This window comes from Pseudophryne corroboree, chromosome 1 (assembly GCF_028390025.1).
Source record: "Pseudophryne corroboree isolate aPseCor3 chromosome 1, aPseCor3.hap2, whole genome shotgun sequence".
Classification (NCBI taxonomy): Eukaryota; Metazoa; Chordata; class Amphibia; order Anura; family Myobatrachidae; genus Pseudophryne; species Pseudophryne corroboree.
In genome coordinates, this window is record NC_086444.1 from 857769019 (window position 1) to 857796371 (window position 27353).

Genomic DNA, 27353 nt, shown 5'->3' on the forward strand with positions numbered 1-27353 from the left:
ACTCATTGTAATGTGGTATAAAATGAACTGGAGGGCATTACAATGTTACATAATATGGATTAGGGACACTGTAATGTGGCATAATACAGTATGAAATGGGTACACTATCTGCCATAATGTGAGTTGGGAAAGCTGTGTTACATAGTTTATACTGGCAGCCCTGCAATGTGACATAATATGTGGGAGCAATGGCGCGCAGCGCGACCGCTGCGCGGTACCCCCGAGACTTGAAGTCTTCTGCTGTCACTGAAGTCTTCTTTTCTTCCAATACTCACCCGGCTTCATTCTTCTGGCTTCTGTGAGGGGGTTGACGGCGCAGCTCCGGGAACAAGCAGCTAGGCGAACCAAGTGATCGAACCCTCTGGAGCTAATGGTGTCCAGTAGCCTAAGAAGCAGAGCCTTTAACTCACAGAAGTAGGTCTGACTTCTCTCCCCTCAGTCCCACGAAGCAGAGAGCCTGTAGCCAGCAGGTCTCTCTGAAAATAAAAAACCTAGCATAAAGTCTTTCCAGAGAAACTCAGCAGAGCTCCCCTAGTATGTGACCAGTCTCTCCTGGGCACAGAATCTAACTGGAGTCTGGAGGAGGGGCATAGAGGGAGGAGCCAGTTCACACCCATTCAAAGTCTTATAGTGTGCCCATGTCTGCTGCGGATCCAGTCTATACCCCATGGTCCTTACGGAGTCCCCAGCATCCTCTAGGACGTATGAGAAAGTCAGTTTAACACACTAGGTAACTGGCAGATCCCGTAATAGACAAGGTCGTCCTTGATGTCAACCCCACTAGAAGAAATAATAAGAATTTACTTACCGATAATTCTATTTCTCGTAGTCCGTAGTGGATGCTGGGGACTCCGTCAGGACCATGGGGAATAGCGGCTCCGCAGGAGACAGGGCACAAAAGTAAAAGCTTTAGGATCAGGTGGTGTGCACTGGCTCCTCCCCCTATGACCCTCCTCCAAGCCTCAGTTAGGATACTGTGCCCGGACGAGCGTACACAATAAGGAAGGATTTTGAATCCCGGGTAAGACTCATACCAGCCACACCAATCACACTGTACAACCTGTGATCTGAACCCAGTTAACAGCATGATAACAGCGGAGCCTCTGAAAAGATGGCTCACAACAATAATAACCCGATTTTTGTAACAATAACTATGTACAAGTATTGCAGACAATCCGCACTTGGGATGGGCGCCCAGCATCCACTACGGACTACGAGAAATAGAATTATCGGTAAGTAAATTCTTATTTTCTCTGACGTCCTAAGTGGATGCTGGGGACTCCGTCAGGACCATGGGGATTATACCAAAGCTCCCAAACGGGCGGGAGAGTGCGGATGACTCTGCAGTACCGAATGAGAGAACTCCAGGTCCTCCTCAGCCAGGGTGTGCCCCTGACCAAGTAGCAGCTCGGCAAAGTTGTAAAGCCGAGACCCCTCGGGCAGCCGCCCAAGATGAGCCCACCTTCCTTGTGGAATGGGCATTTACATATTTTGGCTGTGGCAGGCCTGCCACAGAATGTGCAAGCTGAATTGTACTACACATCCAACTAGCAATCGTCTGCTTAGAAGCAAGAGCACCCAGTTTTTTGGGTGCCTACAGGATAACAGCAAGTCAGTTTTCCTGACTCCAGCCGTCCTGGAACCTATATTTTCAGGGCCCTGACAACATCTAGCAACTTGGAGTCCTCCAAGTCCCTAGTAGCCGCAGGTACCACAATAAGCTGGTGCAGGTGAAACGCTGACACCACCTTAGGGAGAAACTGGGGACGAGTCCGCAGCTCTGCCCTGTCCGAATGGACAATCAGATATGGGCTTTGTGAGACAAAGCCGCCAATTCTGACACTCGCCTGGCCGAGGCCAGGGCCAACAGCATGGTCACTTTCCATGTGAGATATTTCAAATCCACAGATTTGAGCGGTTTAAACCAATGTGATTTGAGGAATCCCAGAACTACGTTGAGATCCCACAGTGCCACTGGAGGCACAAAAGGGGGTTGTATATGCAGTACTCCCTTGACAAACTTCTGGACTTCAGGAACTGAAGCCAATTTTTTCTGGAAGAAAATTGACAGGGCCGAAATTTGAACCTTAATGGACCCCAATTTGAGGCCCATAGACACTCCTGTTTGCAGGAAATGCAGGAATCGACCGAGTTGAAATTTCTTCGTGGGGCCTTCCTGGCCTCACACCACGCAACATATTTTCGCCACATGTGGTGATAATGTTGTGCGGTCACCTCCTTCCTGGCTTTGACCAGGGTAGGAATGACCTCTTCCGGAATGCCTTTTTCCCTTAGGATCCGGCGTTCCACCGCCATGCCGTCAAACGCAGCCGCGGTAAGTCTTGGAACAGACATGGTACTTGCTGAAGCAAGTCCCTTCTTAGCGGCAGAGGCCATGAGTCCTCTGTGAGCATTTCTTGAAGTTCCGGGTACCAAGTCCTTCTTGGCCAATCCGGAGCCACGAGTATAGTTCTTACTCCTCTACGTCTTATAATTCTCAGTACCTTGGGTATGAGAAGCAGAGGAGGGAACACATACACCGACTGGTACACCCACGGTGTTACCAGAACGTCCACAGCTATTGCCTGAGGGTCTCTTGACCTGGCGCAATACCTGTCCAGTTTTTTGGTCAGGCGGGACGCCATCATGTCCACCTTTGGTCTTTCCCAACGGTTCACAATCATGTGGAAGACTTCCCGATGAAGTCCCCACTCTCCCGGGTGGAGGTCGTGCCTGCTGAGGAAGTCTGCTTCCCAGTTGTCCACTCCCGGAATGAACACTGCTGACAGTGTTATCACATGATTTTCCGCCCAGCGAAGAATCCTTGCAGTTTCTGCCATTGCCCTCCTGCTTCTTGTGCCGCCCTGTCTGTTTACGTGGGCGACTGCCGTGATGTTGTCCCACTGGATCAATACCGGCTGACCTTGAAGCAGAGGTCTTGCTAAGCTTAGAGCATTGTAAATTGCCCTTAGCTCCAGTATATTTATGTGGAGAGAAGTCTCCAGACTATATCACACTCCCTGGAAATTTTTTCCCTGTGTGACTGCTCCCCAGCCTCTCAGGCTGGCATCCGTGGTCACCAGGACCCAGTCCTGAATGCCGAATCTGCGGCCCTTTAATAGATGAGCACTCTGCAGCCACCGCAGAAGAAACACCCTTGTCCTTGGAGACAGGGTTATCCGCTGATGCATCTGAAGATGCGATCCGGACCATTTTTCCAGCAGATCCCACTGAAAAGTTCTTGCGTGAAATCTGCCGAATGGAATCGCTTCGTAAGAAGCCACCATTTTTCCCAGGACCCTTGTGCAATGATGCACTGACACTTTTCCTGGTTTTAGGAGGTTCCTGACTAGCTCGGATAACTCCCTGGCTTTCTTCTCCGGGAGAAACACCCTTTTCTGGACTGTGTCCAGAATCATCCCTAGGAACAGCAGACGTGTCGTCGGAAACAGCTGCGATTTTGGAATATTTAGAATCCACCCGTGCTGTCGTAGAACTACTTGAGATAGTGCTACTCCGACCTCCAACTGTTCTCTGGACCTTGCCCTTATCAGGAGATCGTCCATTTTCTTTGAAGAAGAATCATCATTTCGGCCATTACCTTGGTAAAGACCCGGGGTGCCGTGGACAATCCAAACGGCAGCGTCTGAAACTGATAGTGACAGTTCTGTACCACGAACCTGAGGTACCCTTGGTGAGAAGGGCAATTTGGGACATGGAGGTAAGCATCCCTGATGTCCAGGGACACCATATAGTCCCCTTCTTCCTGGTTCGCTATCACTGCTCTGAGTGACTCCATCTTGATTTGAACCTTTGTATGTAAGTGTTCAAATATTTCAGATTTAGAATAGGTCTCACCGAGCCGTCTGGCTTCAGTACCACAATATAGTGTGGAATAATACCCCTTTCCTTGTTGTAGGAGGGGTACTTTGATTATCACCTGCTGGGAATACAGCTTGTGAATTGTTTCCAATACCGCCTCCCTGTCGGAGGGAGACGTTGGTAAAGCAGACTTCAGGAACCTGCGAGGGGGAGACGTCTCGAATTTCCAATCTGTACCCCTGGGATACTACTTGTAGGCTCCAGGGGTCCACTTGCGAGTGAGCCCACTGCATGCTGAAACTCTTGAGACGACCCCCCACCGCACCTGAGTCCGCTTGTACGGCCCCAGCGTCATGCTGAGGACTTGGTAGAAGCGGTGGAGGGCTTCTGTTCCTGGGAATGGGCTGCCTGCTGCAGTCTTCTTCCCTTTCCTCTATCCCTGGGCAAATATGACTGGCCTTTTGCCCGCTTGCCCTTATGGGGACGAAAGGACTGAGGCTGAAAAGACGGTGTCTTTTTCTGCTGAGATGTGACTTGGGGTAAAAAAGGTGGATTTTCCAGCTGTTGCCGTGGCCACCAGGTCCGATGGACCGACCCCAAATAACTCCTCCCCTTTATACGGCAATACTTCCATGTGCCGTTTGGAATCTGCATCACCTGACCACTGTCGTGTCCATAAACATCTTCTGGCAGATATGGACATCGCACTTACTCTTGATGCCAGAGTGCAAATATCCCTCTGTGCATCTCGCATATATAGAAATGCATCCTTTAAATGCTCTATAGTCAATAAAATACTGTCCCTGTCAAGGGTATCAATATTTTCAGTCAGGGAATCCGACCAAGCCACCCCAGCGCTGCACATCCAGGCTGAGGCGATCGCTGGTCGCAGTATAACACCAGTATGTGTGTATATACTTTTTAGGATATTTTCCAGCCTCCTATCAGCTGGCTCCTTGAGGGCGGCCGTATCTGGAGACGGTAACGCCACTTGTGATAAGCGTGTGAGCGCCTTATCCACCCTAAGGGGTGTTTCCCAACGCGCCCTAACTTCTGGCGGGAAAAGGTATACCGCCAATAATTTTCTATCGGGGGAAACCCACGCATCATCACTCACTTCATTTAATTTATCCGATTCAGGAAAAACTACAGGTAGTTTTTTCACACCCCACATAATACCCTTTTTTGTGGTACTTGTAGTATCAGAAATATGTAACACCTCCTTCATTGCCCTTAACATGTAACGTGTGGCCCTAAAGGAAAATACGTTTGTTTCTTCACCGTCGACACTGGAGTCAGTGTCCGTGTCTGTGTCGACCGACTGAGGTAAATGGGCGTTTTAAAGCCCCTGACGGTGTTTGAGACGCCTGGACAGGTACTAATTTGCTTGCCGGCCGTCTCATGTCGTCAACCGACCTTGCAGCGTGTTGACATTATCACGTAATTCCCTAAATAAGCCATCCATTCCGGTGTCGACTCCCTAGAGAGTGACATCACCATTACAGGCAATTGCTCCGCCTCCTCACCAACATCGTCCTCATACATGTCGACACACACGTACCGACACACAGCACACACACAGGGAATGCTCTGATAGAGGACAGGACCCCACTAGCCCTTTGGGGAGACAGAGGGAGAGTTTGCCAGCACACACCAAAACGCTATAATTATACAGGGACAACCTTTATATAAGTGTTTTCCCTTATAGCATCTTAATATATAATCATATCGCCAAATAAGTGCCCCCCCTCTCTGTTTTAACCCTGTTTCTGTAGTGCAGTGCAGGGGAGAGCCTGGGAGCCTTCCCACCAGCAGTTCTGTGAGGGAAAATGGCGCGGTGTGCTGAGGAGAATAGGCCCCGCCCCCTTTTCGGCGGGCTTCTTCTCCCGTTTTTCTGACAACCTGGCAGGGGTTAAATACATCCATATAGCCCCAGAGGCTATATGTGATGTATTTTTAGCCAGTATAGGTACTTTCATTGCTGCCCAGGGCGCCCCCCCCAGCGCCCTGCACCCTCAGTGACCGTTGGTGTGAAGTGTGCTGAGAGCAATGGCGCACAGCTGCAGTGCTGTGCGCTACCTCATGAAGACTGAGAAGTCTTCAGCCGCCGATTTCTGGACCTCTTCTCTCTTCAGCATCTGCAAGGGGGTCGGCGGCGCGGCTCCGGTGACCCATCCAGGCTGTACCTGTGATCGTCCCTCTGGAGCTAGTGTCCAGTAGCCTAAGAAGCCAATCCATCCTGCACGCAGGTGAGTTCACTTCTTCTCCCCTAAGTCCCTCGTTGCAGTGAGCCTGTTGCCAGCAGGACTCACTGAAAATAAAAAACCTAATAAAACTTTTACTCTAAGCAGCTCTTTAGGAGAGCCACCTAGATTGCACCCTTCTCGGCCGGGCACAAAAACCTAACTGAGGCTTGGAGGAGGGTCATAGGGGGAGGAGCCAGTGCACACCACCTGATCCTAAAGCTTTTACTTTTGTGCCCTGTCTCCTGCGGAGCCGCTATTCCCCATGGTCCTGACGGAGTCCCCAGCATCCACTTAGGACGTCAGAGAAAAATAGTAGTGCGGACTGCCTGGACTAAATGAAACCACTCCCAAGAGAGAAAAGATATGCCCTAATACCCTTCCAGTAATAGTGGGTCCAGGACCTCGATGTGCAGTGCAGCATGCTAAGTGAAGACTTGCACTGGTCCGGAGAAACAAATTGGGTTGTACTGGAAAGGCTAATTGAGGCCAATCCACACCCCCAGAAGGAGGGAAAACACTGACTGAGCCGAGGATCCAGAAAGAAAAACTTGTACTTTCCAATGTAGTCTACACTTTCAGACTAAAGTCTCTGCCTGTACGGAGACTCGCGGAAACGACTGTCAGATATACTGTGTAAACATAAGCATTAATAAATTCTCCCTCCAGAATGTGTGTAAAGCAATAGAACATCCTGGTAAGGGAAGAGACCCATAAGTCGAGGTCACCAATGAGTCACTCTGTGACCACGAATAACGCCATATGAGGCTCGGGCGAAAAGGAGAAAACATTCAAATCAGGAAGATGACCAGAGGACTACAACTTAAGTTATCGAAGAAGAAAACTGTCAGAAGGTAACCTGGAGACCAAAGACATCTAGGAAACTCCCTACACCACGTCCAACTGGTATATAACCCCTCACTTCCAGAGGAGACTGTCTTAAATACAGGACCCAATACCGTCTGGTGATCTTGAGAAAGTTATCTTGAACTGAAAACCATCAGTCTATGAGTTGAAGACCTGGAGTCCTACTTAGTGCCTTAAGGCCTGGGACCCGTTACGTCAACCGACTAAAAGCCGGTGCTAAGAGAAGTCAGGTAACTAAAAACCTGGCCATACACAAATGAGAAATATGACACATAAATGTGTAGACCCTCCACATCGCATTTTTTTTTCTTTTTCTTTTTTAGTATGAGAGAGGAGGTAAAATATATCAATAAATATCATTAGAGTGAGGAGTAAGGAGGAGGGCTTGCAACTATCACCTGATGTTGGATTATGATGTACATCTTAACAGCTATGCACCCTTCCCAGAGGGAGAGAGATATATTTACTAAAAACATATGTATATAAATATAGTTATCCAGATGTGTGATAAAAAAAAAAGGTGGTCTATACCACAGCGTAGTGTTCCATCCATAAATAGGAGAGTAGACTGGAAATCAACAATGGATGGCAGAGAGCTGTCAAACACCTCCGTCAACAATTTCCATTCTCCCTAATCGTTTTTGTAGGAAAAGGAGATGACCAATACAGATTTGTAATATATATTTATTACAAACTGCCAGACTGTTGTAGTTTCTTGAAGAAATATTTAAAAGTAAAATAAAATAAAAATAAAATTCAAAGAAATCTCTGGAGCTCCAGAGGAAGTGACCGGCTCTCCCAGGCACATTTCTAAAACTGGTCTGAAGAGGGATATAGAGCGGGAGGAGCCAGTCACACACATTCAAAGATTTAAAGTGCCGCCTCGCCTGATCACCCCATCTATACCCATAGTACTAACTCCAGCATCCCCTATGGATGATAGAGAAATATCTGACCTGGAAGGTGGTATTCTTAATTGCAATCACATCATGAATTACAGGCCCTGTGAGTGGAATATCATGCCAAATAGGGTTGTACAGAAAATGAACCCAGTCTTCTTACCAAAAGTAATCTACTCATTCCAAATGAATCAAGAAATTATGCTACCATCTTTCTTCCCGCAACTAAAGAGTAATAAAGAAAAAAATAAGTAGCATTCGCTAGATCTTGTAAGAGCAAAATCTGTAAATCTATACACATTAAAAAGAATTTTGAAAAACAGAACACTTGTTCTCCCAGCAAGTATAAGAAAAGGCTGCAAACCAACTAAACAAACCATTTCAACATGGATCAGATAATTAATAGACTTCACCTATAATAAAGAATAATGTAATGTACCGGAAATTCCTGAGACACACTCGACTAGAGCAGTGTTGACCGCATGGGCTAGGAAGATGCATGTGTCAGTGAAGGACACCTGTGGATCAGCAGCTTGGTCCTCTATGCATACATTCACAATGCACTAAACTTTAAAAATTTGGATGCCCACTTTGGAAGGAAAGTTCTTCAAGGTGGTAAAATAAATAAAGTGCAAAACACTCTAGTCCAGTGGTTACCAAACTGTGTGCCGTGGCTCCCTGGGGTGCCTCGGGACACTTGCAGGGGTGCCTTGGATTGGTGGTCCAGGACCAATTCAAATTATTTATGGTCCATATAAAAGGCAAAACCAGTGCTGGTGGCTGCCAGTCATAAAATATGGGGACAAACAGAAGCACATCTTGTCCCTCACCACACAACTGACCCTAAGGTTGACCTATAAACACAATCTACTTAATTTTATATTTCTTTCTAAATTTCTCAATAAGAAATTATTGGCCTAGGGGTGCCGTGAAAAAAATTCTGATACTCTAGGGTGCCGTGATTCAAATAAGTTTGGGAACCACTGCTCTAGTCAATTGTTGTTCTGTTAGGGCACCCATTAACAGTAAGTTAATTTTTTGCAGCCAGATGAAGGTGTCGAGAAAAAAAATGTGCAAAAAATCCATGGTTTGGGTGCGCTAACCAGTACTTTATATTGGTTTAGCCACTTTTTGCAGCTAAACCCAGTGTAATTGGGCATGTGAAAAGTTATTAACCACTTAACTCAGAGGTTCCCTAAACGCGGTCCTCAAGGCACCCCAACAGTACAGGCTTTAGGTATATCCATGGCTCAGCATAGATGGTTAAATCAAATTGACTAAAGGTGCTAATTAAGTCACCTGTGGCAAAGCATGGATACATTTAAAACCAGTACCGTTGGTGTGCCTTGAGGACTGCGTTTGGGAACCTCAGACTTAACTGATGATTTTTTCCCCCCAAAAAAAAAGCTCCGAAATTGTCGAGTTTTTTTTATGAGTGAATTAGGTGAAGAACATGAATTTAACCCTATCCAAAATGATTTTAGTTAAAAAAATAAAATAAAAAATGTTTCCCCCTGAAACGTCGATCGGGAACATTGCGACCACCGGAACATCGGAAACATTACGGCTTTCATTTTGAAAGCCAGGACAGCCTCCAGGTACACAGGGGGGACTTGGGGGGTTCCTACTGTGCTGACCAATCTGCAGTGACCGGCAGCACGGCAATCAGTAGGGGAGAGTGCAGGGAGGCAGAGGGACCTTCCGGTCCCTCTGATAGCAGCAGTGGAGGGAAGTTTCCCTTCCCTGCCGCTGTTAACACTGTTTATCTGACTGGTCGCATCCTGTGCGACCAGGTCAGATAAAGCACTTGGAGGTATGGTCGCATCTGTTGCGACCATGCCAGGAAAGTGGGTAAAGGGATTGAATCGACACCATTTAGGGTAGTTTCCCTACAGTTGACAATCCGGGGGAAAAAATGCTAATAAAAGTCGCTTTCACAAGCAAAGAAATTAAAACACAAAGGCTTTAAACCTAGTGGCACTAATACACTGTCACTCATCAAAGCACATTTATCTTCCGTTTACAGAAAAAATGAGTAAGAATGTTTACCTCCTGCTCTTTGAGAGACTACTGTTGGTTCTATGCTATTGCTTTCTGCAATGTTTCCAGTTTCCATTCCTGATTACTTGCTGTACCCCAAAATAAACTACATTGTAAATTCAATATTGAATCTACAGAAAAATCTATGTTTTTTCCAAAGACGTCTGGTATGTACAAGCTACACCTTGTCTGTTTTTTTTTAAGGTGTTTCATGATTTTGGACCGACTGGAAAGCAAACACACTATGGGGTCAATTCTATTCTCCGACAGTTGAATAGCGCCGGGAGTTTGCTCCCGGCGCTATTCAATACAGCGACGAGTGACCCTCAATTGTCGGGAATTCTTCTCTCATCCCTGGGGGATGAGAGCAGAAACCCTACAAAAGTGCTGCCTCGCGGCCGGCACGAGGTTGATTCTGTCGGGAATCAGCCTCGCGCCGGGGAGTTAAGTCGGAAAATGTCCGTTCTCCCGACAATTCAAACTGTTTAGTCGGCGAGAACGGGCCATCGCCGACTTAACTGGAGCTGAATTGAATAGCGTCGGGAGCTAATTCCCGGCGCTATTCAACTGTCGGAGAATAGAATTGACCCCAATGATACAAGGATTTCCACATACTTGGTGCTGTATGCAACTATTCGGAATTAACCTCTTTTACATTGCTTACTCTTTTCTCCCTGCTAACTTTTAACACCTAATTATCTTTGACATCTGTATATAAACGAAAAGTCTTGATCTAACAATCACACCTAAACTTGGTCCTTACAAGAAGTCTTGGTAAGGGTGCATGAAGCAAAACTAAAGGAATGCTTTTAAAAATTGCAGCAGCAGAAAGTGGAAGTAAATAGCCTTCAAATGGTGGTAAATAAACCCCATGTTCTCTAAAAATATTACCACTTTGCAAACAATTTTTAACATTAAGAAGTGAAGGAACTTTTTAAGTACAGTATATGTTTGCTGTCATTATTGGTTATTTTACTAGAAGGAATACTGTAAGTCTTAAGGGACCTGAGTCTTCATATCAATCTGCAATTAATGGGGGTGACTAAATAGTTTTCCCCCTTGGCCAAAATGGAGCAATTCAATTGTTGCTCCATTTAGACGCCTGTCAGCTGCGGGGGAGACATTTCTTCTTGCAGCCTCCTGAGGTAAGAAAAGAAATGTGCTCAAAGTCTGTTGTGTGCATAAAATGCCTACTGAATGATCTGTAAAATCAGAACTTCCCTTATGTTAAACCTCCTGCCAGTATCAGATATCATCAATGGCGGGATTCAGTAAGCGCGCAGTATGAGAACCTCATGTGTGCAGATGGTAGCTGGGCAGGGCCTCCAAAAGCATCAGGGTGCAAAGATTCTAACTCTTTAATGGGCTAAGTTACAAATTATAAAGTTTTCAGCTCAGAATCACCCAGTGTGTATGGGCCTTTAGTGGTCACTGAGGACTGGAGTTGGAAAACACTCTTATTCAGAGACTTCTGTTCTGCCTAACTTCCCCCATGGTCCCAACTCTTATTTAATAAAGTATATAATATAAACTTGACTAATTCCTGCTTAATCTATTATAGCAAGGTTAGGGATGTTTAGTCACTCTCATTTACGCACCAATGAGATGACAATTAGTGGTATATTTTCAGTTTAACTTACACATGATCACACATTTTCTATCATGGGGCACATTAAAAACAAGAAGTGCAAAAGGTTGGCAGAAACCTCTCTGCAGAATTGTGCTGGTGTCAGATTTGTTTCATCTTACATTACAAAGTGCATTTTTGGTGTATTTTTCATTAAATTTAGTAAGGCACTTTTAAAAGGTTAAAGGCCACATATGCAAGCCTTGAAGTGTTTCAGGTTGCCCATTAATGGTCCAGAACAATCAAATACAGAAGGTGCTAAATGCCCAAGCAACAGTTATAATTTAAGCAAAGCAGCAATGGTAACAAATTATTATTTGCTGCTGCTTTGGAATTCAACCAGCAAATGTTCAACTGTTCTCTTCTATGGCAATGGAAACACTGGAGAAAGTTGTGGGTTGGGGAGGGACAAAACTTATACCGCTTTCAGATCGCAAATGCCGGATCCCACCCGGTAAGAGAAACGTGTACTTACTGGGTGGGATCCGGCATTTGCCCTGCTATGGTGGCTTTCCGACCTGGCAATATACTGGGTCGGTTGCCATAGCAGCGGGGGGGGCCCAGCAGCAGAAGGGGCGGGGGTGGAGGCGGCGCTGGGAGATAAGCTCATCTCCTGCGCCGCCTCTCCCTATGCTGTGAATGGGAGCCGTGCCGCATCGACCCGGCTCCCATTCACACTGCGCCTGACCCGGTATTCAACGCGGGAATAACCCTTCTTTTATACCGGGTTGAATTACCGGGTCAGGCGACCCGCTAATTCGGCGAAAGTGCTTTCACATCGCACACTGACCCGTTTCGACATGGCAATATGCCGTGTCGATACCGGGTTATTTGTGCGATGTGAAAGGGGTATAATATAGGGGTTATCTAGGGATCAGGATTACAGTGTAGGAGCCAGGCCAGGCCAGGCCACCCCTCATCCCTTATCACAGAGATGCTTCCCCCCATCCCACGGGCAAACCGACCCCCACGCAACTAAAGGCGGTTCCCCCAGGCAAACTGCCGGATGGATGGATGGACATGTAAGGCAAAATCAATATTTCAAACTATAGTAAAACATTTCTATGTAGTTGCCATCAGCAACTCAAAAGGTCCCTAAAAAAGGTAACATGTAAATAGATCTAATCATGTATTACTATCGTTAGGCAGCGATGGTTTATGTCATAAAACTATACTTTGAATAGAACTATACTCAAATTAAGAATCTCAGCAGAGCCGTACTGAAATCTAAGGTTATGTAAATAAGCCAAACTCTCATGATAAAGTAGATCTAAAAAGCACAGCAAGACCAAAATGTGCAAAACAGCCAATAGTCTTCTGAAGGTGGCCTACCCATTCCCCCATAGTCACTCATATGTAAAAATACATACACACACACATAATCTCAGCTGGCTGTGTTCACGCTAAATCAATGCCAAATAGTAGGGAGGCAATCAATTTGCTGGCTGTCGGGGTCCCGGCGGTCAGGATACTGACGCTAGAATCCCGACAGCCGGAATACCGGCTCACAGGGTCTATTCCCACTCGTGGGTGTCCACGACACCCATAGAGTGGGAACAGATCCAGTGGCGAGCGCAGCAAGCCACTGTGCCCGCTGTATGGTGAGGGCAGCGTGCCCGCTGCGTGGTGAAGTAGTATATGTAAAGCAGTATATGTCGCTATGTAAAAAGCAACTTAGACAAATTTAAGATATCACTTAGTATTAAAATGCAACCAATATTAACATAAAATTAGAATAAAATATCCGAGTCGTAACTCTAACTGAATATGATAACACAGCGTTTCATAATTATTGCAAATATCCTCAATAGTAAATTAACATGTCAAGTTAGACAACAAAACAGAACAAGCAAGTACAATATAAATGAAAGAACAATGGGATACAGACCGTAAATGGCTTGTACAGGTTGACATAAAAGAGATGGAGTCCAAGAAAAGCCATTTACAGCCAGAAAGCAATCACAACTGCTAATGTGTGTTTTATTTAGAAACCGGATATTCAGAACGTTCCAAAAACAATCAAGAATAAAAGTAAACGAATACTGCTTTGCACTTTTCACTATGCATTAAAATGCCTAGGAGTCGTTCCATCTCTGAGAACTTGCAGGTGTCCGGAAAAGAATTCCATTAGAGAAGAGCAAATATCAGTAAGATGACATATATTCTAGCTTAATAAAATGCCTAAACTGATGCTGCATTTAGGATAATTATAGTTCCAATTTTAGGAGGAGTGCAATGACCGCAACAAGCACCTTGGATATACCAGTAAAAAAAGCTGCAGTGTGAAGTTACTGAGTTAAGAAACATGAACTAGCAGCGAGGAGGAAGGAGAAAGCAGGAAATGTTTAGAAGCATGTGAGACAGGGTTGGACTAAGAGCTGTGATTCATGCTTCTCAGCACAATACAACAGGCTTTCAGCTAGGCCCAGCACCAAAGCAGGCCATGAGGTACAAAAGAAGGCACAGCATACAGGGCAAATGTGATACCACAAAAACAGGATGGGGAAAAACACTTATTTTAATTGTTTCAAATAAGGCGAAAAAGTGTCAAAATCTTCATATTTTACAACAAGAGAAACCACTCTAAACAAAGTAAAATTAAAAAAAGCTTACAATACACAACATTGAGTTTAAAAGTGCAGTATTTAATTAAAATGTAAATACAATATGAACTTAAAGAAAACATAACTTCAGTGAAATTAGGGAGAAAAAAAAAAATGAGCACAAAACATCATTCCTGTATAACATACACACAGCAGTATGAAGCTTCTGAATTATTTAGCAAAAAACAACACAACAGGTAGTACTTTAATGCATCCACGAATGTATATAAGAAAACGAAATGTGCTATCAAAGTTCAAAACACTACATCTTGGAAAATTCTGTGGTGTAATGACCCATACACTGGGCGATTTTCAGCTGAAAGCAGGTCACTTTTGGTGTGTTGAGCTGCTTTCAGCTCAAAGCCGCCCAGTGTATATGCACAAGCGATGAGCGGTGAGCCCTGATGCGTGCCCCCGCCGTTCATCTACTGTTATTACCAGTAGATGAACGGGGGGGTGAGCGGCTTTCCATAGCGTCCTGCTATGGAAAGCCGGTCACCCCCTCTGACATCGCTGGGCAGGGGGGAAAAGTGCTCAGTGTGCATGCACCTTAAAGGTGCATACACACGGACAGATTTTGACTATGAGAGATTTTGACTGAGCGTTTACCCTTGAACTGGCAGTAGGAGATTTTGACTAACTTTTCCAGCGATTGACTAACTTTACCAGCGATTTTGGCTATGGGCGATTTTGGCTAACTCATTCAAGCAAGGGGATGCTTTTTCTTTCCCAGCGACCTAGCCAAAATTGACTTGCCTGCACAGTCTATTTTTAGCAGCGATAGCGATCTGGCGGGCACGCGCATCGCTATCGCTGGCTGTGTACACACACAGCGATATGCACTAACTTTCTGAGTGATTTTGATTATATAGTCAAAATCGCTCAGTTATATCGCTCCGTGTGTATGCACCTTTAGTTGTAGAAAAAGTTCTTGTAGAAACAAGGAAAATTGTTCTGTTCAAGTACACTAACGGGGGTATTCAATTGTCTGAAAAGTCAGTTGGGTGATTTTTTTTCCTATCTAATAGACAGGTAAAAACAGACATCCAACCGACTTTTCAAACAACTGAATATCCCCCTAAGAGACTGCGTGGAATAACTATATAAAATACTTCTGTTATGCAAAATCTTTACGAAAACTTATCAAGTAAGCAATATAGCACACATTAATTTTTACAGAGAATACTTAGTCATTCTCAATAGTGTCTAACACACTGGATTTCCAATCTATAGGCAATATTCAATCGTTTACAGCATCGGCAGTAAGTAGATAGCACCCAAAGAAGTTAATCAATTGTTGCTCCGTCGGGCACGATCTGCTGCTGGTGCCTGCATTTCAGCTTGCACCCTCCAGGGGTGACAAGCTGATATGATCGAAAAGTGACCTAAACAGGACTTTTCACATTGCGCCCATTAGTTTAGTCAGGTTTGGCTGCTTTACCTGGCTAGACCCAATCTCTTTGGGCACGATAAATAAGCTCAACTAAATATCGTCAAACAGGTCTTTCGCCACTTTTGACAGGAGATTGGTAGCAATATTGACTATAGCTTTATATTTCCAACCACGTTGACACATACAGACAAGACTATTCTCGGCTGGTTCAGCATTTATTTCTGTTGCAGCTTTAAATTCATCAAAGCAGCTGATCACTGGTGGCTTTATCAAAGTAAAGGTGCATACACATGGTGGGATTTTGACTATGCAATATTGCGATTTTGACTATACTTTAGAACTAGATAGTCAAGAGTGACTTGCCTGCATAGTCTATCTAGCCTTGCCATACCAACCCAGTGGGACCGCGCATCAGGATCGCATCTCTATCGCAAGCTGCCTAACATTTTCCAATTTGCACTAACTTTCCTTGCAATTTTGACTATATAGTCAAAATCGCAAGGATACTTCTCATCGTGTGTATGCACCTTAAGTCTAATCCTAGTGGTTTATTTTTTTCAGAAGCGAATTAACCTACCAGTATGTTTTTGAGAGTGTGAGAGGAAACCCGAGTACACGGCGCAAACTGATGAAAACATGGGGAGAACACACAAACTCAACACAATCGCCTTGTTCGGGAATTGAACGCATAACCTTAGCTGTGAAGCAGCAATGCTAGCCACTATACTTGTGGCTCTTCTGTGTTCATTTTATATGTAATAGATTCATGACAGCTGGTGTACCGGCCTGTGAGTGACAAAATGCAACTCACCGATAAGATTTAATACATCTATGATATACTACTAATTAACCAGAAGAAACCTTTTGCCTCAAGTTATGATACACTAAGACCATCAAAGCTGTATATCACTCTCCAATATGCCATTACCATGCACTGGAATGATAAAAAATAAGAATTTACTCACCAGTAATTCTATTTCTCGTAGTCCGTAGTGGATGCTGGGAACTCCGTAAGGACCATGGGGAATATACGGGCTCCGCAGGAGACTGGGCACTCTAAAAGAAAGATTAGGTACTATCTGGTGTGCACTGGCTCCTCCCTCTATGCCCCTCCTCCAGACCTCAGTTAGGGAAACTGTGCCCGGAAGAGCTGACACAACAAGGAAAGGATTTGGAATCCAGGGTAAGACTCATACCAGCCACACCAATCACACTGTACAACTTGTGATAACCATACCCAGTTAACAGTATGAACAACAACTGAGCCTCCTTTTACGGATGGCTCATAACAATAACCCTTTAGTGAAGCAATAACTATATACATGTATTGCAGAGAGGCCGCACTTGGGACGGGCGCCCAGCATCCACTACGGACTACGAGAAATAGAATTACCGGTGAGTAAATTCTTATTTTCTCTGACGTCCTAGTGGATGCTGGGAACTCCGTAAGGACCATGGGGATTATACCAAAGCTCCCAAACGGGCGGGAGAGTGCGGATGACTCTGCAGCACCGAATGAGCAAACTCAAGGTCCTCCTCAGCCAGGGTATCAAACTTGTAGAATTTAGCAAATGTGTTTGAACCCGACCAAGTAGCAGCTCGGCAAAGCTGTAAAGCAGAGACCCCTCGGGCAGCCACCCAAGAAGAGCCCACCTTCCTTGTGGAATGGGCTTTCACCGATTTAGGATGCGGCAGTCCAGCCGCAGAATGTGCCAGCTGAATCGTGCAACAGATCCAGCGAGCAATAGTTTGCATTGAAGCAGGAGCACCCAGCTTGTTGGGTGCATGCAGGATAAATAGCGAGTCAGTTTTCCTGACTCCAGCCGTCCTGGAAACATAAATTTTCAAAGCCCGGACTACGTCCAGCAACTTGGAATCCTCCAAGTCCCGAGTAGCCGCAGGCACCACAATAGGTTGGTTCAAATGAAACGCTGATACCACCTTTGGGAGAAATTGGGGACGAGTCCTCAATTCTGCCCTGTCCATATGGAAGATCAGATACGGGCTTTTACATGACAAAGCCGCCAATTCTGACACACGCCTAGCTGAAGCCAAGGCCAACAGCATGACCACCTTCCACGTGAGATACTTTAGCTCCACGGTCCTAAGTGGCTCAAACCAGTGTGATTTCAGGAAATCCAACACAACGTTAAGATCCCAAGGTGCCACTGGAGGCACAAAAGGGGGCTGAATATGCAGCACTCCCTTTACAAACGTCTGAACTTCAGGCAGTGAAGCCAGTTCTTTTTGAAAGAAAATAGATAGGGCCGAAATCTGGACATTTATGGACCCCAATTTTAGGCCCATAGTCACCCCTGACTGTAGGAAGTGCAGAAATCGACCCAGCTGGAATTCCTCTGTTGGGGCCTTCCTGGCCTCACACCAAGCGACATATTTCCGTCATATGCGGTGATAATGCTTTGCTGTCACATCCCTTCCTAGCTTTTATCAGCGTAGGAATCACTTCATCTGGAATGCCCTTTCCCATTGGGATCCGGCGTTTAACCGCCATGCCGTCAAACGCAGCCGCGGTAAGTCTTGGAACAGACAGGGCCCCTGCTGTAACAGGTCCTGTCTGAGAGGCAGAGGCCATGGGTCCTCTGAGATCATTTCTTGTAGTTCTGGGTACCAAGTTCTTCTTGGCCAATCCGAAACGATGAGTATAGTTCTTACTCCTCTCTTTCTTACTATCCTCAGTACCTTAGGTATGAGAGGAAGAGGAGGGAACTTTTTTGTTGAGGCGGGACGCCATCATGTCCACCCGTGGCAGTTCCCAGCGATTTACAATCTGTGTGAAGACTTCTTGATGAAGTCCCCACTCTCCCGGGTGGAGGTCGTGCCTGCTGAGGAAGTCTGCTTCCCAGTTGTCCACTCCCGGAATGAACACTGCTGACAGTGCTAGCACGTGATTCTCCGCCCATCGAAGAATCCTTGTGGCTTTTGCCATTGCCATCCTGCTTCTCGTGCCGCCCTGGCGGTTTACATGGGCGACCGCCGTGATGTTGTCTTACTGAATCAGTACTGGGTGGTTTTGAAGCAGGGGCTCTGCTTGACTCAGGGCGTTGTAAATGGCCCTTAGTTCCAGTATATTTATGTGTAGTGAAGTCTCCAGACTTGACCACTGTCCTTGGAAGTTTCTTCCCTGAGTGACTGCACCCCCCATCCTCGGAGGCTTGCATCCGTGGTCACCAGGACCCAGTCCTGTATGCCGAACCTGCGGCCCTCGAGAAGATGAGCACTCTGCAGCCACCACAGCAGAGACACCATGGCCCTTGGGGACAGGGTGATCAACCGATGCATCTGAAGATGCGATCCGGACCATTTGTCCAACAGATCCCACTGAAAGATCCTTGCATGGAACCTGCCGAAGGGAATTGCTTCGTAAGAAGCCACCATCTTTCCCAGGACTCGCGTGCAGTGATGCACAGACACCTGTTTTGGTTTCAGAAGGTCCCTGACCAGAGATGACAATTCCTGGGCCTTCTCCACCGGGAGAAACACCTTCTTCTGTTCTGTGTCCAGAATCATGCCCAGGAAAAGCAGACGTGTCGCAGGAATCAGCTGCGACTTTGGGATATTCAGAATCCAGCCGTGCTGTTGCAACACTTCCTGAGAGAGTGCTACGCTGACCAACAACTGCTCTCTGGACCTCGCCTTTATGAGGAGATCGTCCAAGTACGGGATTATTATCCGGTTTCGGTACCACAAACATTGTGGAATAGTAACCCCTGCCCTGTTGAAGGAGGGGGACCTTGATTATCACCTGCTGGAGGTACAGCTTGTGAATTGCCGCCAGTACTACCTACCTTTCCCTGGGAGCAGCTGGCAAGGCTGATTTGAGGTAACGGCGAGGGGGAGTCGCCTCGAACTCCAGCTTGTATCCCTGAGATACAATTTGTACAGCCCAGAGATTCACTTGTGAGCGAACCCACTGGTTGCTGAAGTTTCGGAGACGCGCCCCCACCGCACCTGGCTCCGCCTGTGGAGCCCCAACGTCATACGGTGGACTTAGTGGAAGCAGGGGAGGATTTTTGTTCCTGGGAACTGGCTGCCTGGTGCAGCTTCTTACCTCTACCCTTGCCTCTGGCCAGAAAGGATGCTCCTCTGACCTGCTTGCCTTTCTGAGGCCGAAAGGACTGCACTTGATAATACGGTGCTTTCTTAGGCTGTGAGGGAACCTGAGGTAAAAAAGTCGACTTTCCAGCAGTTGCTGTGGATACGAGGTCCGAGAGACCGTCCCCAAACAATTCCTCACCCTTATAAGGCAAAACCTCCATGTGTTTTTTAGAATCAGCATCACCTGTCCACTGCCGAGTCCATAATACTCTCCTGGCAGAAATGGACATTGCATTAATTCTAGATGCCAGCAGGCAAATGTCCCTCTGGGCATCCCGCATATATAAGACGACGTCTTTTATATGTTCGATGGTTAGCAAAACAGTATCCCTATCGAGGAAATCAATGTTGTCTGACAGGGTATCAGTCCATGCTGCTGCAGCACTACACATCCAGGCTGAAGCAATAGCAGGTCTCAGTAGAGTACCAGAGTGTGTATACACAGACTTCAGGATAGCTTCCTGCTTTCTATCCGCAGGCTCCTTTAGGGCGGCCGTATCCTGAGACGGCAGTGCCACCCTTTTAGATAAGCGTGTTAGCGCCTTGTCCACCCTAGGGGATGTTTCCCAACGTAACCTATCCGTTGGCGGGAAAGGGTATGCCATCAGTAACCTCTTAGAAATCACTAGTTTCTTATCAGGGGAACTCCACGCTTCTTCACACAAATCATTTAATTCATCAGATGGGGGAAAAGTCAATGGCTGCTTTTTCTCCCCAAACATAATACCCCTCTTGGTGGTAACCGGGTTAATATCAGAAATGTGCAATACATCTTTCATTGCAGTAATAATGCATCGGATGGCTTTTGTAGACTGTACATTTGTCTCATCCTCATCTACACTGGAGTCAAACTCTGTGTCGACATCTGTGTCTACCATCTGAGCTAGCGGGCGTTTATGAGCCCCTGACGGCTTCTGAGTCGCCTGGGCAGGCGCGGGCTGAGACCCCGGCTGTCCCAAGGCTGCTGCGTCATCGAACCTTTTATGTAAGGAGTTGACACTGTCGGTTAAGACCTTCCACATATCCATCCAATCAGGTGTCGGCCCCGTCGGGGGCGACACCACACTTATCTGCCCCTGCTCCGCCTCCACGTAACCCTCCTCATCAAACATGTCGACACAGCCGTACCGACACACCGCACACACACAGGGAATGCTCAGACTGAGGACAGGACCCCACAAAGTCCTTTGGGGAGACAGAGAGAGAGTATGCCAGCACACACCACAGCGCTATATAACACAGGGATTTACACTATAAAAAGTGATTTACCCAATAGCTGCTTAAATATCTTATTTGCGCCTAAATTTATGTGCCCCCCCTCTCTTTTATCAGGATACTGCAGGGGAGAGCCTGGGGAGCTGCTTCCAGCGGAGCTGTGAAGGGAAAATGGCGCTGGTGTGCTGAGGAAGAAGGCCCCGCCCCCTCAGCGGCGGGCTTCTGTCCCGCGTTTTATGTAACTTAATGTTTTATGTGTATTTTCAGTGCCAAAAGGTATTATAATTGCTGCCCAGGGCGCCCCCCCCCCCCAGCGCCCTGCACCCTACAGTGACCGGAGTGTGTGGTGTGCTGTGGGAGCAATGGCGCACAGCTGCGGTGCTGTGCGCTACTTTAATGAAGACAGGAGTCTTCTGCCGCCGATTTCATCGCTTCTCTTCTGTCTTCTGGCTCTGCAAGGGGGACGGCGGCGCGGCTCCGGGAACGGACGATCGAGGTCAGGCCCTGTGTTCGAACCCTCTGGAGCTAATGGTGTCCAGTAGCCTAAGAAGCACAAGCTAGCTGCAAGCAGGTAGGTTTGCTTCTCTCCCCTCAGTCCCACGTAGCAGTGAGTCTCTTGCTAGCAGATCTCACTGAAAATAAAAAAACCTAACAAATACTTTCTTTTCTAGCAAGCTCAGGAGAGCCCACTAGGAGCACCCAGCTCTGGCCGGGCACAGATTCTAACTGAGGTCTGGAGGAGGGGCATAGAGGGAGGAGCCAGTGCACACCAGATAGTACCTAATCTTTCTTTTAGAGTGCCCAGTCTCCTGCGGAGCCCGTCTATTCCCCATGGTCCTTACGAAGTTCCCAGCATCCACTAGGACGTCAGAGAAATAGTGTTAGAACCCATGTAGGAACACGCTATCTACTGATCCAATACAGACATTGAGAAAGTGAAAGCGGACTAATAACGAGCCTAAAAATGAATGAATTCTATTTTATTTTACAACTCCCTTTAGAACACTCACTGATTACCATGTGCATTTTCTGCCAAAGAATCACAATGCATTAACTCTATTTATAATGCCAATCTATTTATAATGCCAATTCTGGCCTGTGTTTTTAGTTTGTGTTGTAAAGAGGGAGTACTTTAGTTACTCCCAGTCTGATTTAATTGTTGGTGTTTCTCGACTACCTTCTCCAAACCACTATAGCAATGACCCACTTTAACTGCACCCTTCTTATTCCAGCCTCAGAAGCAACTGTAAAGAGAAAAAAGCTACAAGTTAACCAAGGAAATAGGATAACGCTATTCCTAGAATACCATATTGGCAAAACTGAACTGTACGAGCACAGCCATAGTATGTACAGTATTAAGCAACACATTTATGTCATAAAATTATCGCTGTCACACATAGCACTGGCATGCCGAATTTTTGTAATTATTCACGAGACGTTCATGTAAACATTTATAATCAGCAAATAAAACAGCTATCCTATAACCCAGGGCTGGCCAAACCAGTCCTCGAGATCTACCAACAGTTCACATTTTCCAGACCACCTAGCTGGTGCACAGGTGTAGTCATTACTAATTAAGATGTGCTGCATTCATTCCTAACAGACAATTCTACATATCTCCAGGAGGCCTGGAAAACATGAACTGTTGGTAGATCTCGAGGACCGGTTTGGCCAGCCCTGCTATAACCCATTAAAAAAAAAGACAATTGTGATTTTGTAGTTGTGACGACAGATTAGCTTATATTTAATCACAGACCTAACCATTGGTGTTCTGCCCATTTTAACATCATACGTAACTATGCGAGTTTGCGGAAAGAATAATACAGGTACTCTCCAATAAGTCAGCTCACAACAACATTTTAAATCAGGGAGAGCCAAGCCCCGGGGCATGAAGACACAATACATAACCACTTAACGGTAGTACAGAGAAAAGGTGTTGTCCATATTTTAGCCTAATGAAAACAAATAATCTGCCAAACCAACCCACCATAGTTATGCAAATATAAATTACACTAATATATAGTCTTCATAAAATTTTTGAGATCAATCCAATTATTTGCAAAAGCTAATTTATTTCATGAAACTCGCATTTCTTGCGGGTGCGCATTCATGTGATTGATTTATTAACAGGTTCCTTATATAGCTCAGCATATTCCATTGCGCTATACAATTAGAACAACAGTAATAGAACAAAAATGGGTAAAGACAGACAGACAGACAGATTTAGGAAGGCCCTGCTCGCAAGCTTACAATCTACAGGGAAGTGATAAAAGAACAAATTAAAAATGCCAATAGTGGCAGCCAAGTCGCAAGGCTTTTCTACAAACGGCGACCTGGGAGAACTGGTTGAAAAGTGGAGAAACCATCCTGTACCGCAAACTAATACCCCTTTTCCACTAGCTAAAAAAACACGGGTAAATGCACGAGGGCGCGCATTTACCCGTGTTTTTTGCTAGTGGAAAAGGGTCCCGCCGCAAAAAACACGGATCAAGTGGCCCGTGAATCCTACCCAGTGTTTGTTGCAAGTTTCTTCACTCCCCCCGTCACTCGGCTCCATAGACGTGCAGGCAAATATGGACGATCTCGTCCATATTGGCCTGCATGCACAGCCGACATGTCACCAGCGATGAACGAGCGCGGGCTGCGCATCGTTCATCGCTCATCGCTGGTGACTCCACACTGCACGATATGAACGTTATCTCGTTCATTAATGAACGAGATCGTTCATATCGTGCAGTGATATCGGCATGTGTGTAGGGCCTATTACTTTCTCTCTGAATGACCCAAATCAACTCATCACCTATTGATTATCAATAATAATTAACAAAAGCATCTGTCACCTAAACACAGTGGGTTGAACCATTGCAGCATATTACATTAGTGGACAATTCACCACCATTATTCCATGAGAAACTGGGTCCTAGTGAAGTGACAGACTACATTTCATGTATAATATTCAGGTCATAAAATGCCTGCCTACACTGTGAGAATGCAAAAAAATGCATCATAAAAATTAACTTGTGTTATTGTAACACACTAGAAAATATGTTGTTTTGTGGAAAGAAAAAAGTTTAACAAATGTATATCATGGGGCCGCAACACCCAGAAGACACCTAGAGGTTTATAAACATCTCACTTTCAGAGTCACCGTCTTCTATATATCGCATACATACAGTATAGTATGCCCATACAATTCTAAATAAGTTTTAAGTGAACTCAATCAAATATATATGCAAGCTACAAACAAGGTGAAATTGTTTATTTTCTGCATGACTATTAGCTTGTTGTCAGACTTTAGTATTAGGTCTTCCCAAGCCTGTTTACATTTACATGCCACCTCTGCAGAAGCCAATTCCAGCGATCCGCAAGTAAAATTATTTGTCATAATAATATTTCTCCTAAACCTCCAATTGCATGATCTCTTGTTCCAATAGGACTCAAGCTTTTCTCCTGTATCTTGAGCTTGTGCTATTGTTATGTCATATTCCACCCTCAGGAATACATAAAGATTAGCACTATATAAGCAGCCCATAGGGCACCTATGGGAACTGCAGCCCCATAGTTGCCCAAGCCATGTTTCTTACCAGAAATATTATAGCAGGACTTTCCCTTTGGAATAATCACAATACTTGCCAGGAGAGCATAACCTGCCCTTTCCTAAGTTCAGTACATAAGCAACCACATGAATACATCCACACAGCAGAGGAACACACACCTCATGCAGAATCCGCACACACACCGGCACCAGCACTCCGGGGAAGTGCTACAAAAAGAAAGCAAAAAAAACAACGTAAAAGCCTCCTGAGCAAAACTATGCCCTGCCTGTGCCCGCTGGCACCTGGAGCCACACACAGCAGCAGGGTGGCAGGTACAGCAGTGCTGGCCGGGCCCCTGTGCCGGTGTGTACACGGCTCCCCTCCTCCTCCTCCCTCGGATGACAGTGCAATCCCTCCTCCCGGGCCTCTCCCTCCTGTCCGCAATCAGCAGGCACACCGGTCCCCCAGCCGCCTGCGGGCACATCTATGCCCCCACACACACATGCAGGCAGGGGGCACACAGCACACGTGTGCGTAGAGGGAGGCATAGGCGGCCAATCACCCGGAGCCGGGCCTCAAGCCTCGGCCTGGCAGTGAGGGCAGCCACGGGAGTCCCTATAGCAGGACGGGGGGCAAGGAGGCACGTGAGTTGGGGCAGGTGCGCATATCAGAGGGCGATAGAATGCGACATGTCGCGACTACGAGGCCACACGGGCACAGGAGCCGGCTATACCGGGGGGAGGAGGCCCGGGGCCTGGCAGTACAGCTGTATGTATTAGGGGGTGAGGGTGTACCGGGGCTGGGGATGAGGGCGTCTGTGTACTCCCGTGTGAGGAACGCAAGCACCGGGTCCCTGCCTGTGTCCTCCCCTCGGCTCTCACCTTCATGTCGGGACATCCTATCGCTCAGGCCGCCGCCGCTGCAGCTGCTGCTCCGACTCCTCCTCCTAGTGAGAGAGCAGAGTGTGTGTGCTTCCTCCGCACCCTCCTCCTCTTCCTCCTCCCGCAGCAGCAGCAGTTGCCTGTCACACCGACCGCGCCGCCTGCCGTGCTCTCTGCTCAGTGGCCGGGCCACTCCGACCGGGGGCAACGGCAGCCGCGCTGCACCGGCATACGCACACTGCCCAGCAGATATGTGTTTAATGTGTGTGTGTGTGTGTGTGTGTGTATATTTATATATTTATTACACACATACCAGGTATCATTATGACATATAGTTCATGGAGCCATGTGGGGGATGTCAGAGATGCATAGTTTGGAATTTATATACTACTAGTTGAAGTACCATGTGTTGCCCGGTTTTAAATAGTCAGGTTATACCAGTTTCACATTGCAAGCGCGGGTTGCATCTGGGAATTGTACACGGGTCTTTCCTGGATGAGACCCCTTTCAGACTGGCGCCGCAACCCGGCAATATGGCGAGCTGGGTTGCCATTGGGAGCAGCTGCAGCACTGGCGTCATCGAGGGCAGGTGCGAAGGTGGCGCTTTGAGATGAGATCATCTCGCCTCCTCCATACTGTGAATGGGTCCCGGATCGCATCGACCCAGGTTACCTGTTCACACCGCACCTGACCCGGGAATAACCCTGCTTTATTCCCGGATTGAAATTCCAGGGTCAGGCGACCCGGAAATTCATGACTTACCCCTTTAACACCGCACATCGACCCGCGTTGACCAGGCAATATATCAAGTTATTTGTGCGGTGTGAAAGGGGTAATACCCCTTTCAGACCGCAAATGGCAGGTCGCACCCGGGAGCCGTACACGAATTCTTCGGGGTGCGACCCGCCTTGGCCACTTTCACACTGGCGATCAGATGATCTCCAAGCGCCGCCCATACATACAGTGTGAACTGGAAATGAGTCACATCGACCCGGGAACCCGTTCCCACCGCACAGCGACCCAGGTTAAAGCCGAATTCAACCCTGGTTGCTACCAGGGTTGAAATACCGGGATATTTCCTGGGCCCTTTCAGACCGCATAGCAACCTGGGTTACAAGCTGGCGGTCTGGAAGGGGTATATGTTATCCATGAGTTGGGTGCAACTGTCAGCATTTTAAAAATAATTAGCATCTTAGCAACTCTTCCAACACATCCATGAGGGGGCTGCCCAGTGTCGTTTTTGTTTTTGGAGTGTTGTCAATAGCCCTGATTCAGAGTGTTTTAGAATTACTTTTTCACTGCAAGATGGGTTTGAATTTTTTGTTCTGTTATCAGTGTTGCTATGCCAAGGGTTTTGGGTACACAACATTTTTTGTCTTCCCACCTCCATTTCTGTCTGTTATTTCAGGTCATTACAGTTTTCATCCAAATTCATCCAGTGAAAGGCCCAGAACAGGCTCCCTGTGTTTTGTCTGGGGTACACCAGGGACTGACCAGGGACCCTAACCCCCCAAAAACCTGGCCAAGGTCCAACTGGACCACCTCGCGTTGGTTGTATCCTGCTCGGTGCAGGGGTGTTCCAGTGCATAACTGGACAGACAAACAGACCAATGAGTTTTATATATAAGATTATAGTTTACTCCAATATACATTATTTATATTCCGAAAAATAATTAACTAAAATGTGGATCTATAACCTTAGAATAAAGTTGCACAATAATATCACAATGGTAAATTTTTTGTTTTATTTTAGTTTTCAGGCATGATTAATAGCTGCAGGCATTTGTTAAAAATGAAGAAAAATTAAGCCAATGCCCATGCTGGAGAGGGAGAGGAGAGAGCCGGGTCCCCAGTGTCTGCACAATGGATCTGGCAGGCATCGGGACCTGCGCATGCGCAAAAGTGGCTGCTTGAGTGCGCATGCGCAAGCTGCCTGCTTCTATGGACTGCCTCAGCTGCAGCCCATAGAAGCTGGCTTGGGCTGATGATCAGGTAGCGAGAGGCTTCCTATAGGAAGCCAGTTCTCTGCTAATCGCAGCCCGGTCTGGGAGTCCCAGAAGGAGGAAACAACTCCCAATGAGACTGCCTGTCCTGTGGGTGACTGGCAGATA

General features: G+C 46.6%; 1 protein-coding gene across 1 annotated transcript in view; it reads right to left on the reverse strand.

The window, feature by feature from the left end:
• The window catches only part of KCMF1 (potassium channel modulatory factor 1), a 185429-nt gene extending 159977 nt beyond the window's left edge, over nucleotides 1-25452 (reverse strand). The window contains exon 1 of the mRNA XM_063919970.1: nucleotides 25243-25452. Coding sequence (XP_063776040.1) covers nucleotides 25243-25258 — 16 coding nt within the window. The 5' untranslated portion in view covers nucleotides 25259-25452. The remainder of the gene's footprint in view (nucleotides 1-25242) is intronic.
• Between the last annotated feature and the right edge of the window lie 1901 nt (nucleotides 25453-27353).